This window comes from Chaetodon trifascialis, chromosome 11, assembly GCF_039877785.1.
Source record: "Chaetodon trifascialis isolate fChaTrf1 chromosome 11, fChaTrf1.hap1, whole genome shotgun sequence".
Classification (NCBI taxonomy): Eukaryota; Metazoa; Chordata; class Actinopteri; order Chaetodontiformes; family Chaetodontidae; genus Chaetodon; species Chaetodon trifascialis.
This window is the reverse complement of record NC_092066.1, coordinates 10,878,392-10,895,352: the sequence shown is the minus strand read 5'-3', so window position 1 is coordinate 10,895,352 and position 16,961 is coordinate 10,878,392. Positions and strand designations below refer to the sequence as shown.

The 16,961-nt window shown below is 42.1% G+C and overlaps 1 protein-coding gene across 1 annotated transcript in view; it reads right to left on the bottom strand.

Moving 5' to 3' along the window:
- The window catches only part of cacna1eb (calcium channel, voltage-dependent, R type, alpha 1E subunit b), a 56,498-nt gene that overhangs the window by 10,408 nt on the left and 29,129 nt on the right, over positions 1–16,961 (bottom strand). Inside the window, exons 10-30 of the mRNA XM_070975007.1 lie at positions 16,614–16,667; positions 15,534–15,614; positions 15,203–15,412; positions 14,960–15,072; positions 14,378–14,490; positions 14,099–14,230; positions 13,741–13,810; positions 13,208–13,325; positions 12,269–12,336; positions 12,045–12,112; positions 8,472–9,242; positions 7,997–8,274; positions 7,635–7,758; positions 7,389–7,518; positions 4,095–4,154; positions 3,842–3,948; positions 2,590–2,686; positions 2,319–2,479; positions 1,067–1,204; positions 727–928; positions 466–630 (exon numbers count right to left, since the gene is read on the bottom strand). Coding sequence (XP_070831108.1) covers positions 466–630; positions 727–928; positions 1,067–1,204; positions 2,319–2,479; positions 2,590–2,686; positions 3,842–3,948; positions 4,095–4,154; positions 7,389–7,518; positions 7,635–7,758; positions 7,997–8,274; positions 8,472–9,242; positions 12,045–12,112; positions 12,269–12,336; positions 13,208–13,325; positions 13,741–13,810; positions 14,099–14,230; positions 14,378–14,490; positions 14,960–15,072; positions 15,203–15,412; positions 15,534–15,614; positions 16,614–16,667 — 3,260 coding nt within the window. The remainder of the gene's footprint in view (positions 1–465; positions 631–726; positions 929–1,066; positions 1,205–2,318; positions 2,480–2,589; positions 2,687–3,841; positions 3,949–4,094; positions 4,155–7,388; positions 7,519–7,634; positions 7,759–7,996; positions 8,275–8,471; positions 9,243–12,044; positions 12,113–12,268; positions 12,337–13,207; positions 13,326–13,740; positions 13,811–14,098; positions 14,231–14,377; positions 14,491–14,959; positions 15,073–15,202; positions 15,413–15,533; positions 15,615–16,613; positions 16,668–16,961) is intronic.

The window sequence follows — 16,961 nt, the reverse complement described above, 5'->3', positions numbered from 1 at the left end:
GATTGTGGGAATTTTGTGGATTCTCTGATTACAGATTTTTTTTAAAAACACTGCCTGCTCTCAGGAAGCAGAGCAGTTCATCGCAAATTAAATTTTTTTGCATCGGGTATGATAAATTTATGTTGACCAAAATAAGGGCTGAGATCTGGAAACACAATGTTAAAATGTTAAGAAACGAGCTCAGAAACATTGCAAACAGTTTAGCCAGATTACCTAAACCACCTTATTTGGAGATAAAACCTTAAGTTCACCCAAAATGTTGCTCATAATTCCTCACTGAGCAGGAAAAACAATGTGTGAAAACTACAGTAAGTATGGCACAAAAAAGTTGAACCAAGGTGGACTAAAGGTTTATTGTCGTGGATCAGTTATTCAATTACTCAAGCACTTGAACATGCAACCGTGACAAACACAAGGTCCTTAAGTCTCTACTGTTCCTCCACTGTTGCATGAATCCTGCTCTACCTTCATCATGAGGACCACCGTGTTGAGAGCGATCATGACGAGCACCGTGTACTCAAAAGAGGGCGATGCCACAAAGTGCCACAGTCTGTACTGGAAGGTCTGTCTATTCTGGGGCATGTAGCGGGTCATCGGCTTGGCGCTGATGGCGAAGTCGATGCAAGCTCTCTGATGGAGAGAAATTCAAAACAGACACACAGAGCTGAAGAGCTTTAAACACACGAACATGCGTGCGAACGTTATCCACATTTCAGCGCCCCACACCTCGTTCTTCTCCAGACTGCACTCCTGAATCATCTTGTCACCCTGCTCCTGGAAGGTGATGATGATGAGAGCCACAAAGATGTTGACGAAGAAGAATGGGAAGACCACAAAGTAGACCACGTAGAAAACGGACATCTCCATCCGGTTCCCTCGACTCGGCCCCATGTTCTCCTCTGTAACATCGGTAGAGTGCTGCAGGACCCTAGTGAGAAAAACAGAGGGGGAAAAGAGGAGGTTATTCATCTTTTTAAACCAATTAAGGACAAAATGACTTACATTTTTATCCCTGAAAACCACATTCAAGAGGGAAAACCGTTCATCTGAGTGAAAATGGACTTACTGAGGCCATCCCTCTCCGGTTGAGACGGTGAAGAGTGTGAGGAGGGCCCAGCAGACGTTGTCGTAGTGAAACTCGTGTCTCCTCCACTCTCTCCTCTTCACCTCCTTTTTGTCTCTGCTGTAGTCAATGTAGTAGCCTCTGTAGGGAACAGAGCAGCCCAGAGGTCATTGACTCACTTAATTCACTGACTGAACCAGCAGTTTTAATGAAGAGGAAGATATTACCCTAACCCATTTACTATTAACTGGTGAATCATCTGCAGCCAATTACAGGCCATCTGCTGCTACTGTATATGAAGACTGAGCAGCTGCTGCTTACACTCAGTCTCTGTATCATGAGCGAGGATTTCTCCAAGGCGCTCTTACTTAAATCAGGAAGGTCAGAAAAGCTGAGGTTACATTTGTCAAATCTACTTATTTGTTAGTTATATTGAGTTGAATTTCTAGGCACAAAAGAGAATTTTGTTTCCTCCTCCAGTGTTTTAGGTTTAGTATTGCATCTTTATTTCTCGGACAGGTAGTTTAATTTAGGTGTTTTGATTAGATTTCTAGCAGAGGCTGGCACATTGTTTGGTCTGGGTTTTCACCGAAGTTCACCTTAAAGGCTAAAAAACAGTCTAGACTAGATTTTTCTGTGGATTAAACAAACAAGATACAACATGTGAATTAGTGAGCTTTAGGGGGGCTGTAGGCGAATTCACATTTTTACTTTTGGACAGAACCAGGCTAGCTATTTGATATGCTAAGCAAACTGGCTGCTGGCTTCATGTTTACAGGACACACACATGTGAAGGAGCTATCGAGTGATTTTCTTAAAATGTTTATTTAAGCTTCCATATCTGACAACCAGAATTTTGAAATTATGACTATGTATTATCTTATATTGAGATCCAGCTTTATTGATCCCCAGAGGGAAATTCACAAGCTAGCCAGCAGTGCATAGAGTGATTACAATTTGTTCCACTTTTACGAACTGCAACATTAAAGTGACACATTAATGTGTCATTAATTATAATCCAGTAACATAATAGAAATGATTCTGACATGGACCATTCTGTATAATGAGTACTTTAATTTTAGAGCTTTAAGTGTATTTTTAATGCAAACACTTTTTTTCTTTCACTCAAGAAAATTTTGGATGCAGGACTTTTACTTGTAACAGGGTATTTCTACACTGGGGTTCTGCTACTCTTACTGAAGTAAAGGATTTGAGTACTTCCTCCACCACTGGTTTAGATATACTATCCACTTACTGGCATTCCTTCTCTGAATTCATGGAGCTGTCAGTGCAGTAGAAGAACTTCCCCTTGAAGAGCTGCACCGCAATGACAGCGAAGATGAACATGAAGAGCTGGTACACAATGAGGATGTTGAAGACGTTCTTCAGAGATGTGACCACACAGTCAAAAACAGCCTGCAGAGACGACAGAAGGGGCGGCAAAGCAAGCACGATCTGTCACGGATCTGTGAAATAACACCAAAAACCAAAACGCTGGAGCCTGTTTGCAGATGTTTAAATCGTACCTTGAGTTTAGGAAGCCTCTTGATGGTTTTAAGAGGCCGCAGAACTCTCAGAACTCTGAGGGACTTTATTGTCTTGATGTCTCTGCCTTTGTTGTTTCTGTTGACATTGAAATACAGTACTTAGACACGTAGTTGTGCACTCAAACTAACGCACAAGGACATGTGACAAAGACACATTTAAAACAGTAAAAAAGGAATAACACAGTAAAAGCAACACAAAGTCAACACAAAGTGCATAACAAAAAAAAAACACACAGAAACACAGAACTTCACCTTGACTGTGTTTGTACGGAGCCCAGCAGGTGTCACGAGCAAAAATGTTGATCATTTGTGCAATTTTCACACTTAAACTAAGTATTTGTGAGCACAAAATGGTAATAAATTTATAATTGGTGTCCTCAAATCATGAACTTAAACCGTAACATTACTTAACTCCATCACATTAGGCTGTAATAGCATTACGTTTTTATTGGTTAAATATTATAGAAGCTGTTTTTGAGGCAATGCTGCCCTAAACTGACCAAATTTTGCATTATAGTATTCATGAAATTTTACCCCGATATCTGTCAGACTCTGACTTGGTGAGATTTCAAAGACACAATGAAAAAACATAAACACATGGAATGCAAAAAGGAAAACACACACACATGAAAATGAAAGAAATATATGAGAAGCATATGGGAGACGTTTACATTTAGTGTGACAGAAATTTTTACCCCATCACATTCCTGGTAGCCCCAACAGTGACAAAATCCACAGGAACAACAGAGAAAAATTGAGGCATAAAGAGAGATACACCGTGAGCAAAGCTCCGAGGATCACAGCTATATTCACAACAGAGAAATCAACATACAGTACAGTCCTCTACAATACAACAATAGGCACAAAAGGTTTGCTAAATTAATCTGTCACACTCATGCTGCGAACGACAACAGAAAGGAATACTGTAGAGGTTTTTCAGCATCAGTCAGGACACACTGCAGTCAGGTGTGTAACCCTGAATTATGCAGAAATCCATGTTTTCCTCTTGTTGTCGGACCATGTTGACAGTGAAATCTGAGTTACACACTGCACAGGACCATGCATGCCTCCATACAGGCAGTTTTTGTGCTGCCCCTTTGTCAATGAAGCAATTTTGCAAAAAGCGACTTTGAGGGAAGGTCTTTTATAACAATACTGTATGCTCAGAAAACGATTTGCTGCAGTGAGTCAGTCATTAGTCATCGACAGGCAGCAATATATAGTGACTCACGTTAGAGCAAAGGCAATGAGAGCTCCCACCACCACGATGAAGTCCAGGATGTTCCACATGTCTCGGAAATAAGAGCCATCGTGCAGAATGAGACCCTGGTCTATCATCTGGAGGACAAACACACGCCCACACGGAGACGTGAAATACACACAGGGACCAAAAGACCTCTGAGTGCGTCTCGAGTAAGTTGAATTCTTTCAAAGTGTGATGCGATGCTGTCGAGGTGGAGAAAATAAACGTTTCGGTCACGTACCTTGATGATCATTTCAAAGGTGAACACCCCAGTGAAGACATAATCAAAATAACGGAGGACCTGGATAATTTAAAAACATAAAAAATACAAATAAAAAATCATTTATGAAAAAAGACTGAGGGTGCATACTGTGTGTCTTCAATCCTTATTACAGTCCAACAGCAGACTAAAAAATCATCCATATTCAGTATGCACTGTGCCTGGTTTGAGTTGAGCTGATTAACAATTAGTCGACTGCTTGAAAAGCAAGAAAATTAGTTTCCAAATATTTTGATCAATTGATCTTTCCATGCAAATTGTCAAACCTTTGCTGGTTCCACCTTCTTAAATGGAAGGATTTGATGCTTTATTGTCACTTCCGATACTAAATGAAGAGTCTTTGGGTTTTGGACTGCTGATTGGAGAAAAGAAGCAACCTTGTGATAAACATTTTTTCCAATTTATTAACATTTTATAGACTAAATGATTCATTGTGGTAATGACAATACGTGTTAGTTGCATCCCTTGGTCTGAGTATATTTTCGTTTGTCATTTCTCAGCGTAAACACAAAACAGACTCAGAACTTGCCAAGAAAATTAGTATGTAGTATGGATCTGGGACAGTGAGTGCATAAAATTCCTTGGTCCAAAATCACCTTGGTCCCATCCAGTCAGAGGAAATGAATCTGCAATTCTCTGGCTTGCCTGCTTCTCAAATCTGACTGTAAGATCGTGACTGCCTTTAAATAAACCTTTGAAGGATGAATCAGTGTGTTTCCTAGCAGTGTCATTTTATTGAAATATTCAAGGATGCCACAAGAAGAAACAGATTCCTCCGTCTAGCTGCGGATCCCTTGAATCACTTGGTGCTGTAACAAGTCCTTGGTGTCCAGAAATACCTTAAAGGAGTACTCCAGTAATTTAGCATCACATGTCACTAAGCTGTAAGTTATCCTGCCTTGAAACCAGAAATGTCAGTGTTTTGCCGCCCTCTCTGGTTTGAAGTTTACAGCCTGTTTCCACGTCTGACCACTCCCAGGATTACTGATGGGTGTGGTCAAAAAGGTGCTCCACTGCACCTGTAACCACACCCAACAGCGATGTCACCTGGAGTCCACAGTCTCCATCAGTATAGCAGGGTGAGTCGTTAAGCCACTGGATGTCAGCAGAGACAAGATTTTCAGGGAGTGTTAAGTTACTCTTTAAGTTCCTCTGTTGTCCTTCAACAGCAGCACAGTGACCAAAAGATATTTTTGGATTTGGATCATTACTTCAAACAGGGACTGATGTTCAGTCAGAGTCTGTGATGAATGGTGGAAAAAAACATCCCAAAGACAGTAAATGACTGATAACTATCCAAAATAGACCTGGAACTGTCCCAAAATAAAACTGTTGTTTCTTTTCTTCATTATCATCATCTATAGTTCCATCCATCCATTATCTATACCGCCTATCCCTTTCGGGGTTGCGGGGGGCTGGAGCCTATCCCAGCTACAATGGGCGAGAGGCGGGGTACACCCTGAACCGGTCGCCAGCCGATTGCAGGGCCACATGCAAAGACAGACAAACATTCACACTCACACTCACACCTACGGACAATTGAGAGTCATCAATTAACCTAATGAGCATGTTTTTGGTCTGTGGGAGGAAGCCAGAGTACCTGGAGAGATCATCTATAGTTGTTGCTTAAAAATATTAGCATCCAAAGTAGGTATACCACCAAACTACACAACTGAAGCACTTCAGTACAATGATGTACGGTAAACTTGTTATGTTGTCACATGAAACTGCAGTTCTCTGTTTAATGCTTCATGTTCTTCTGAACACAAACTCAGTCCTGAGTCCTGCTGTATGTTTGGTTCTGTTAGCGGTTGGCTCTTTTAGCTTTATTAACTCTGTTAGTTGTAAACTATTAGGTCTGTCAGTTGTTAGCTCTGTTGGTTATATTAGCTCCGTTAGCCAAACACCCCACAGGACTCTGCTGCCCACTGGCTGCTAACAGCTAACTGCAAACTCGCTCTTCTCCCGCTTTCAATGCAGATTTGTTCATAATGTAGTATTATCTGGGGAAAAATAGGGTGCATCCGCCATTGATAGTGAATTGACGGTGTTTTTTAATCCACCATATTTTTCGTAGGTCTGCGCTGAGTAGCCAACCAGTGATGCTAACTATAGCAATAGCATGAGAGGACACGCTGGGGTTAGTCTCAAGGCCTGGTGCATAGATGGTGTGAAACATTTCAAATGTGACTTTGTGGATCTCCACTCTGTCTGTCTCTCACTCTAAAGCCAAACAGTGTTGATTTTACTAGTCTTTGCTTATTTGGCCACTCTTGACACTTTCCGTGATACTGAGTCGTGGAAAGCTGTGAAAAACAAACTGCACAGCTCTTTCCCAGGCAAAGCTGCTGATTCTCACCTTGTATGTGCGTGAGACCAAATGTGTCATGACACATTGTTGCTGACAGTGTTATGTCAACTTGAGATCAAACAGTAAACCTGAAAGCTAAAATTTCATCAGGAGAATTTTACAATGGGCAAGTTCATGTTTGCCATTGTTTTAGTCTTTTGGAAATAATTGCTTCCTTGAGGATAAATATCTGTAAAAGATCTAAACTGGCAGGCATAGGAACTCACTGTTGTAACTTTAACACTGTGGTCAGTGTTAAAACTATGAGACTGCTCTGGTGTCAACGACTGATAGTAAACCTTTGGATCACTTAGATAAATTCAAGTCTGCTGAACAAATCAGATGACATTTCAGACATCAGCTTCTTCTTTAAGGCGCCAGTCAGACATTCACACCCACTTCATGCAGCGATTAGCCCGCTGTGTGCAGAATGTCAGCGGTATTTGTGAGGATGTTGTCCTTGTCTCTCTCTCATCCCCTGTGTGTTTGTGTCTTTTCTTCTGTCTGTATAAATGGTGTGCTCGAGCTTTGCCTCTTGTGTGTTTAGTCTGTGCAGTCTGTCCTCTTTCCAGGTCTCATTGGTGGAGAGGGGGTCGTGTGGATCAGGTTTGCTTGGCGACACATGAATTGTCCTCTCGCATCCACAATCTTCATTTTTGTTTACAACCTATGTCTACAACCATTTCGTTATCTTGATTGTCCACACTATACTTCTACTGTTAAAGTCTTTAAGGGGGAAAGTTAGGCTATATACTGTACTGTATAGCTTCCTGTGACCTTTAGTCTAACAGTTCTTTAACTCACCTACAGTGCACTCCAGTATGATCTTTTTGCAGCTGGTAAAGGGTTTCTGCTTACTGTGACATCATATAGACACTTCTAAGAGAGATGTATTTCAATCTGACCTTGTTTCTGTCTGAATTGGTGCACACTGGGTCCTCAGCAGCCAGCGCAATGCTGCTCGCCACGATCACGAGGAGGATGGTCATCTCAAAGTAGCGCAGAGTGACCACGTAGTGACAGATCCTCCTGATGCTGCGGACCAAGGAAGAGGGAGATGTTAATTGTTGTGGTCAATGAAAGAGCAAAAATAGCCCAAAAAGCAAATACTGCATTGATAATCAGTGATGAGTGGATTTGTAGCCTCTTACGGGTTGGAGGCCTTGAAGATGAACATGCTGTCTGGAGCTACACGTTTGGGGGGAGGCGGAGCTTCCTCCTCCGTGTCCTCGTCTCTTTCATCAGAGTTGTATGCCTCCAACTCTTTATTGTTCACTGAAACCCAGACAGAGGTGCAAGAGAAGAGGATAAAATGTTTGAGCAGCTACAGCTAAGAAAGAACAATGTCGGTCACTGGCACAATGGATTCATCAGAAAAAGACTGGAAGAGTGGCACTCATAAAATGTCAGAAACACCCACACAAGGTGATCCACAGTGATACTGACGCTAAATCCCACTCTATGATGCACAGTAAACGAGTGTGACTGCAGTGAGAAGTGGTCACAGTATTACCTGTCATAGGTGTGAGCTCCAGTAGCGGCTGTGCAGACATTTCAATTGCCACGCTTCCCTCCAGGTTGGACTTGTTACGTTTGATGGAGACCGGGCGGCTGTCAGACTCCATGGCCCTCACAGTGAACTCTGTGGCCTCTAAGGCCGGCTCCACTGGGATGTTTTGACACAGGGACTCATATTGGTCTGCGTGGCCGCCACCACCCTGCTCGGACCAGGTACAGTCCAGCAGCTGTTTACACTGAGGAGGATCAGGAATGTCGCCACCAGGCACGGCTCTGAAATGGGATGAAAACATGGAAATCTTGGAAAGAACTGTGCAAAATCTCTAGTATATTCAACTCTTTTCTTAGTGTATAGTTATTTGATAAATATCCATTTCTTCTGAAATGTTACTGGATATGTGAGAGAGGATCCTCTCCATGTTTTTAGCAGCATCGTTTTATAGATGGAAATATCAATCAGTCAGCTTTACCTTCTACAGTCTTCTCCAACTTCTGCATATGGGTTGATGATGCATGTTCCACAGTCGTCTTGGGCTGACTCTCCTTCTCCCTCTGCTTTCTCTTTCTCCTCTCTCTCCTCCTTCTCCTCCCTCTCGTCCAGTATCTTCCTCTCCTGGCTGTGCGACCGTCTGACTTGCGGAACCTCGTGTGGTGACTGGGCACAGTCCAGACTCTTGGCTTCAGGGCGAGCTTCGCGGTGACGGTGCCGTCTGTGCCGTGCCCCTTCCTCGGGCCCCTGGCTGGGTCTGAACTTACGGGCCATCCTGTGCCTGCCCCCACCTGTGGTCCGGTGGTTAGCTCCGCCTGATTTCTCCTCGCTCAGGTTGACCAGAGGTTCAGCCTCCGGAGGTTCAGGGATGGGGATGGAGATGGACATGGGGGGCTCCGGGAGGGGCATCCCCACAGACATGGGAGACTCAGGCAGGTGAGCTGGGCTGGCCTCTGGGGAGAGGGTGGTGGCGTGGTGGGTGGTGGTGGGAGTTTCGATGGTGTCCTCCGTAGGGCTGCCAAACAGCTCTTCTCTGCTTGCCATCTGGCGACGTTTGCGTAACTGGTTTGCTCTCTGCTCCCACACTGACATGTTCACCTTTCTTCTCCTCTCGCGGCGGTTGGAGAAGGCGCTGGAGCCATTGAGGGGCTGCTCATCTGCGGCCCCTGTTGCACCCTCGGCCTCCTCTGGGAAGTTTGGTCGGCCTCGGTGGATGGCTCGTTTCCTGTATAGGTAGGGTCGTCTCCTCCCACTAAGGACCACAATATATTCCATATCAATACAGGGCAGCAACAGGCTCAGATGTAAGGAATTGGTGACAAGAAACATCAAGACTATTGTCCATTTAGCAAACCAGTTATATAAAAGAATATTAAAAAAACAAATAAATAAAAGTTGCAAGAAAAGGACAGGCCTTTTCTGTGAATTTACAATGTCAGTTGATTAGTAACACAAAAAGTTACCCATGATAAAAATGTGCAAATACATCCAAAAACTGAAAAAAAAAAAAAATGAAACTACCTGAGAGGTAAAGGACAGATCAAAAGAAAAAGAGAAAAACAAAAACCACAAGAACAAAAAGAGGTAAAGTGCAGGATTTAAGTACAAACGTAGTGTAACATCTAGAAAATAATCTCAATAACTGAGTAGGAAAACTCAGGGGAGAAGTTCTGTGAGACAGGGATGCATACAATTATACTTACTGGTATTCAGATTCTTTTGTTGTCCATGTAATCAATGAGTGATTATTCGAAAACAAGACATTAGTGTTTTACAACATACACAGAACATTTGTTGTGACACAGAGCAAAATATGTGAAGGGGACAAAAACTGAAGATGAAGCTTATCCAGTTTAGATTTATAAGGGACTGAAATCAGTATTCGAAGATTATTCAAGGAAGGTCTCAGTTTTACGGCCTTTATATCAAATATCGTCCTTATTTTTAGGCTCAAGGGTCAAACTGATTCCGAAGCTGACAGATGGTCACATTTTGGTCAGTGTCACATAACAGGCATAAAAACAAGACAACGTGATGGAGCCAGCAGAACATTGTAATACACATCAAAATCAGCATCTTGATAGTTGCAACACATACAAGACTAACATTCAGATATGTAACAGACAAATGATACATTCAGCGTCAGTGTTACCGGCCATTGATCAGAGGTAGGCAGGTGATTATTTGCCTTTTCTCTCACTTAAGTTTAATAGTGGCTATTTTATTTGCTTTTGTCTCTTTTCACTTAATATTCAGGTACACATATTCCTCATTAACTAGTTGTCTATTAGCATGCACATTAGCTCTTTATTAGTCATTATTAAGCACTTTTTAATGGATTATTCTGGGGGTTGGGGTTTTTAGGTGGTAGGGTTTTAGGGAGATTGAAGGACCAACCATAATTTCACCATGGATTTTGCATGTTTAAATACCAATCATGTACACATTTGTGTTATTGTCTGCGGTGATAGAAAAGTTTGATTTCCTGCCTTCAAGTAGGCACTGAGTCATTTACATATCTTACAAAAAAATCTACTGGCAGACTTAAAACACTTAAAAGAATAAGTAATTCTTCACAGTGAACATTTGGTTGTTCATTCTGGTTATTTTGTTAGTGCAGCTGAGAGCAGAATTTGTTTTAAAACACTTTCTTGTTGGTGTTATCTGTTATTTTTTTTGGACTCCAAGATCTGATGCAGAAAAGCGAAACCTCAAATTTCACATTATCTTCTCCACAATGGCTAGAAACTGCCATCCAGGTTAAATTTTTGCAACAACTTAGCATATAAAAGCTCGTTTTAAACAACGTTGCGCTCAAGTTCATTATCACACAGTGTTGACTAGAAAAACATGAGCAAGCCAAAAAAATCACTGAGATGAATTGCTTATGTCAAGTAAGATCGATCCTCATAATGTCCTCTCATGAACTACAAATAAAGGGCCACCTTGTAAGCAGGAAAACACATTCATTCATCTGTAATCACATGGTGTGTTTTGGAAAATCGAGCTAGTAATGGAAATAATCAGAGATTGCACTTAATGGTGGAAAACATGCAAAATGAGAACAGTCCTAATCAAGCCAGGCCAGTGCTCTGAATGAGACATTTAATGTGTCCCAGCAGGACACTCAAGCACTCTTCAGCAATAGTTGTTTTAGGAAACGGTCATTCTGGGTCAGTAACGCCTCTGATGCGTCATGTACTGTAGTAGTTTTTTTCCTCACTACAATAACTCCATTGTCACAGTGGTGACACTGATCACACGGAGTCATCCTAAGTGGGGAATCTTGGTCAGATCAATCTGACACACTCCAAAGTGTGCCTCCTCCCAGAGGAGTGACACACTGAGACTTCCCACTGTTCCCAACAATATTTGAAAAATAGTTTCCATCCTCCTCCTCGTCCTGACTTACTGGATCATTAGACCTGTGGGAAAGCCACCAGGTCAGCGAAAGGAGAAGGAAGTGAGTGATGAATTACTCTGCTTAACAAAAGAAGCTGCCCATTACCATCCAAGATAATCATAGGAGGAGTCTCAGAAATGCTGCAAAATCACTGTGTAAGGGCTCATGCTTCTAAATCAGGCACATTCAGTAAACATTGTGTCATCAATGCCGTAAACATGCCTTTCTAACCTTGCATTCACCATGCAACTGAAGGAGCTGCTTCTCAGAGAGTCCACAATCAGTGGCACTATGGAAAAATGATCTTATTGGCTAAAGCCTATTGATTTTTATACATCATCTTTCCTTTAACAGAAGTAACATTATGATCAAATTCAGGACCACCAGCACTTCTCCCATAGCATCCATACTTTATCCGAAGTGAGTCTTAATTTGATTCCACTACTGCCACACATCTGCTACGAAAAGACAAAACAATTTGAGGAATCGTGACAAATTTTCAGCCCAATCTGATTTGTCCATTTGCTCGAGAGGATTTGTGATCTGAGAAACAGTCGTACACCAGCAGCTAAGAGCGGCTGAAGAGCTGTGAATGCTCTGTGTATCTCATCCTTGAACAGTAATTTTGATAGCTGTTGAACAATAACTTACTCAGATATGAGGCCATCTCTGCCTCTGGCATATCTCTGATTGAAGAACTCTTCTTCCTCCTCTTCATCCTGATAAAGACAAAATGAATATACACATTAAATAAACTGTAACACCAGAAGTGCATGAATCTATTGAATATACCTGAAACATATGTGTCTGAGGGTGTGCACCATATAAATAAATCAAAACTATATTTTATTCTATAGATTAGAAACAGTGCAAACCTTTGTCAGTTCCTGTGCGTTGGCCAGATTATCCACAGCGATGGCCAAGAAGACGTTCAGCAGTGTGTCTGTCATGAAGGCAGTTAAGAGCAAACACACCAAACTGTGGGAACCAATCAGAGTTTGTGCTCCCCTCTCCCTTTCATAGATGCATACTTAAAAGGCTGAAACAGATACTGAATATCCTCAGTTCAAGCTCCATTTGCTTTCTTTTTTGGGGATCTCATCAGAGAATAGATATGGCTCAAGTGCCATCATGTGACCCAAGTATGGAGTCACATGATAACATGGCTGCAGGTGTGAGGAGGGATTGGAACCATTGTCTCTGTTCAAAGATGTGAATGTCCTAGATCATACTGTCCACTGACTCCTGGTCAGTGACCTTTGAGCCCTTCCCAGTGATCCCCTGTAGTTAATTAACGAACTATGTCTTCTTTGTTTAATCCCTACAAACACCAAAGCGCAAAAGTTACATTTCTGGAATATGTTGCACTAAATCTTGGCTAAGTTCAGCTAATCAAATATGAGGTATAAAATATCTATATTTTCCAAACTGCTGAGTTATTCCTGTAAGATTTTCCTTAAAAAAACATGTAATCATTGTATAAAATATTTTGTGACATTAACTACTTAAATTACCAGCAACACTAAAATTATGCAGCAGTATCAATAAATCAGTAGAATAATATATAATTCTGACAGGGGCCATTCTGCTGGTATTTTGAGTACTTTTACTTTTTCTGACAGTACATTTAGCTGATAGTGACTCAATACTTTGACTGGAGTAAAAATGCAGGATTTAATATGTAGTATGCATTATTTATTACTTTTACTCAAGTAAAGGATCTGATTACTTCTTCTACGACTGACTGTGTACAGATTTAGATGCTCCTGTATATTAGAGCTCTCTGACCACCTCTGAAGTGTCAATAAGGATACAATTTCCAAACAGGGTGAGCACTATGAAGTAGATCGATGACCACATGCCATACTGCACTCCACCCTGTGAGCGAATCCCATTATACATCACCTCGTTCCAGTCCTCCCCAGTCAAAATCTGTGGGCAAATGCACAGAAGATTTAGCACGAATAAATTAGATTGGTCATATTTGATTCAAGATCAATTTTGGAAAAAATGAATCAAACAGGAGATGTATGCCCTGTTTGCAAAACCGGTTCAAGGTATGGTGCTAAACATGGCAGCAACATCAGCAATTACTATGTGCGCAGATCAAAACATTCTTTCACAGTGCGGCTGGTTTTCTAGCAGATCTGATGTGGATTTGTTCACGTTTCACTTGTCTGATATTCATGTGCGCATATGTGTGCATGGATGTGTGGGATGATAGCGGAGGCAGGGGGTGGAGAGCGAGTGAGCAGAGTTGTTTAATCTGCGCCTGGGGTGAGAAATATCCCAGGGTGCAATGTGTCATGGAGAGCAGGCAGAACGAGGGGATCTGTGGGAGCCAAACCTGAAACACTGTCATGATGGCAGCTGGAAATGTGTCAAAGTTGGTGGGAGTGTAATCTTCAAAGATGAACCTAGAGGGAAGGCAGATAGAAAGCAGGGTCAGATACGACCAAAGAAGAATAGGCGGAGGAAGAAGAGGAGGAGGAGGATACAGAGCTATTTTCATACGGACATGTCATTTCCTCCCCTCTTCATCATAGACGCCATTGAAAGAATCCGCTGTTCAGTTTGCAGGGCGTAGCTACCTTTTCAAAACTGCGGCATGATTACATATACAGGTCAAAATGCTCTATGTAAATCAGAACCACCAGCTGTCCTCGATAACTGAGAAGATGTCAGTTCTGACAGGCTTTACTCACCTCCCTCCAAAAAGCTGCATCCCCAGCAGAGCAAACACCACAATGAAGAGAAAGAGAAGAAAAAGCAGGCTGATAATGGACTTCATGGAGCTCATGAGGGACACAACCAGGTTCCTGAGAGAGGCCCAGTATCTGACAGAAAGAAATCACAGACTGTTTGTCTTTGGCCACAGAGCTCTGTGAAAATATACATGTAAATATCCCACAGGCCCAAGTTGGCTGAAATGTATTACTTTTCATGTAAACATGACTTGTTGTTGGACTTGCTGTCCCACTTACTTGGTGATCTTGAAAATTCTCAGAAGTCTCAGTGCCCTCAGTACACTGATCCCAAATGACATGCCAGGCCTGAAGAAGCCCCAAACCACCTCAAAGATGCTGCCGACAATGACCTACAAAACACGTCAAACCCGTACAACAAAAAATCAGGTCCTGCAGGCTCCATGCAGCAGCACATCAACAAAACCTTTTTTTTTCCCACCTGGACTAAATGAGAGTAGATGTAGCTATTTTGGAGAGTGCGTAATACCCTCACAAATCTATGCTCCACAGTTATTGATCCGAACCCTTCGTCAGAGCTGATGCCGTGGCCCTCTCTAAACTGCTCGTTTGATGGCTAACAGCTAACAGCTAAAGCTCAACGATTCAAGGTTCAATCTGAAGGTGTTATTTGTCAGATCTGGCTTCTTTTTTAAATCTATTTTTGGTTGATATCACAGGGTATTTATGTATGTGGTGGCTACAGGTTGGTGTTAAATAGGATAATTTGCAGTAGAAATTCCACTTTCTCCTGTGATATAAGACCTTTTTTCTTCTTATCAAGCGTAATATGGAGTCAGAATAAGAGACAAAGGACCTCACCCCACAGTCGAAGCAGTTGAAAGATGAATGGAAGTACAGCCGGAAACCCAGACCATACATTTTCAAAAACATCTCAGCCAAAAACAGCCCCAGGAAAACAAACTCTGCATAGTCTGCAGATGAGAAAACAGAAAAAGCAATCAGGAGAAGGAAGCATCTGTCTGCCACAAACAAAGCATTCATCAGACATGGCATGAATTATTTTTTAAGCAGTAAACCATGGAAAAAAAAGAAAAAACCCACAGAGGAAGATGGTCAGCCAGTTGGGCTGGTTGTGGTGAACAATGGCCACACAGATGGTGTTGAGAGCCACAAGACTGAGCACCATCAAGTAGAAAGTATCTGTCTTCACCATGCGGCGGATAGAGATGCGTAACATGCGCTCTTTACGCCGCAGGTAGGCCGCGGGGCCACGCCGGCCGCTGCGGAAGTTCATCCTTGATCGCGACATGCCTGAGAGAGACAGACGGAGAGTCGCGGGAGAGAACCCGAACATGAGAAGGCTGGAGGGTCACATGTACAGTAGGTCAAAGACACAGTGTGTAAGTAGCTTTAGAGAAAGTTCGTCACTCACTGGCTGTAGACGTGTCTGTGAACTTTTCGTCCCCTGGCGCTCCTCTCCGTGCACCGGTCTTCTTACTCGCCCTCTTTAGCACTAAAAATGTTCCACAAAAACTTCATTCACATTTTGATTCACAATTTAACTTCCTACTAATATGGCCATCTGTCAAAAGAGCAAAGAGAAGCTGCGTTTGTGGTCAGTTCAACCCCGGATTCAGTACGTAGCTGCTGTTTTCTACAGCGATGGTTTTTCACCATTCAGTTGCGTAAATGTTTGTTATGGCTTTACTCAGAGATCTCCAGAGAGAGGACTGGCACTGCTGGAGAACAGAGGTGAGATGAAAAGTTTACTGATGTGAAGGAAGAAGACTGTTCTCAGTTCTCTCACAGGATGAATCAGAGATGGATTATAAAACATATTTTGCCGCCGATGCCTGAATTAATAATCAGTGCTCGTGCCCGCTTCTCCATCATCAATTTCATCAGTCATTAATTCAGTTTATAACTTTCAGTTAAATTGAAAATATAAGGGGGGACACTGCAGGTCTGATGATGATTGTGTTTGATGATCTCCTCATGCACTTAACATAGACTCATTTGCAATATTTAGATTAGATTAAACTTTATTGTCATCGTCAGAGGAGACAACGAAATGCATATTTCCTTTCTTTATTAGAATGATTTCATTTTCTTTGTGCACAAGAGTTGATAATTGAGTGATAATAATATTGCCGGCTCTCAACGAGGCTGAACACAAGGTGCAGTCAGACTGTGGTTGAACATGTTAAATTACCAACATGTTCATGTCACGAAGTGCACGCCGGAAAGGGGCTTAAGCTTCACACCGCCGAGACTTCACTGGGAAAACAAGCATCAGTGCTGTTGCTATGGTTACCGGCTGCAGGTGGCACAATGACTTACAGTACAGAGGAGGTTAAACTGTTGACCAGAGCAAGGTTTGACATGTTTCCATGTGCAGTTAAAGCCGGTTAATAAAGTGTGGCTAGAGGGTTTTTTGTGGCCATTATATAACATGTAATAACCATAGATCCATTCAGTGTAAGTGTGATTAGCCTAAAGTGTGTGAACTCACCATCTAACGGCGATCTCCCTGAATTTTTATTCTCCTCTGCGAGCATTACCTCCTCTGTAACACAATAAAAACAGAGGTTATACACAGACATATTTGTTTTCATTATAGCACAATTTAAACCATCAGACATGGATATATACAGTGCAGGCTTGTATTCTTTAGGATGTCTGCAAACATTTACAGGAACTGAGGCCAAATTGATCTAAACGTGTGCTTTGAGAGGCCAGCGTGACCTTCTTTAGAGAAAGAGCTCTTATTCCCTCTTACATTCTCTCAATATCTCTCTCTCCCTTTTCTCTCTCTCTTCCCACACTCACCCACATCCATGCACACATAAATATGCACCAC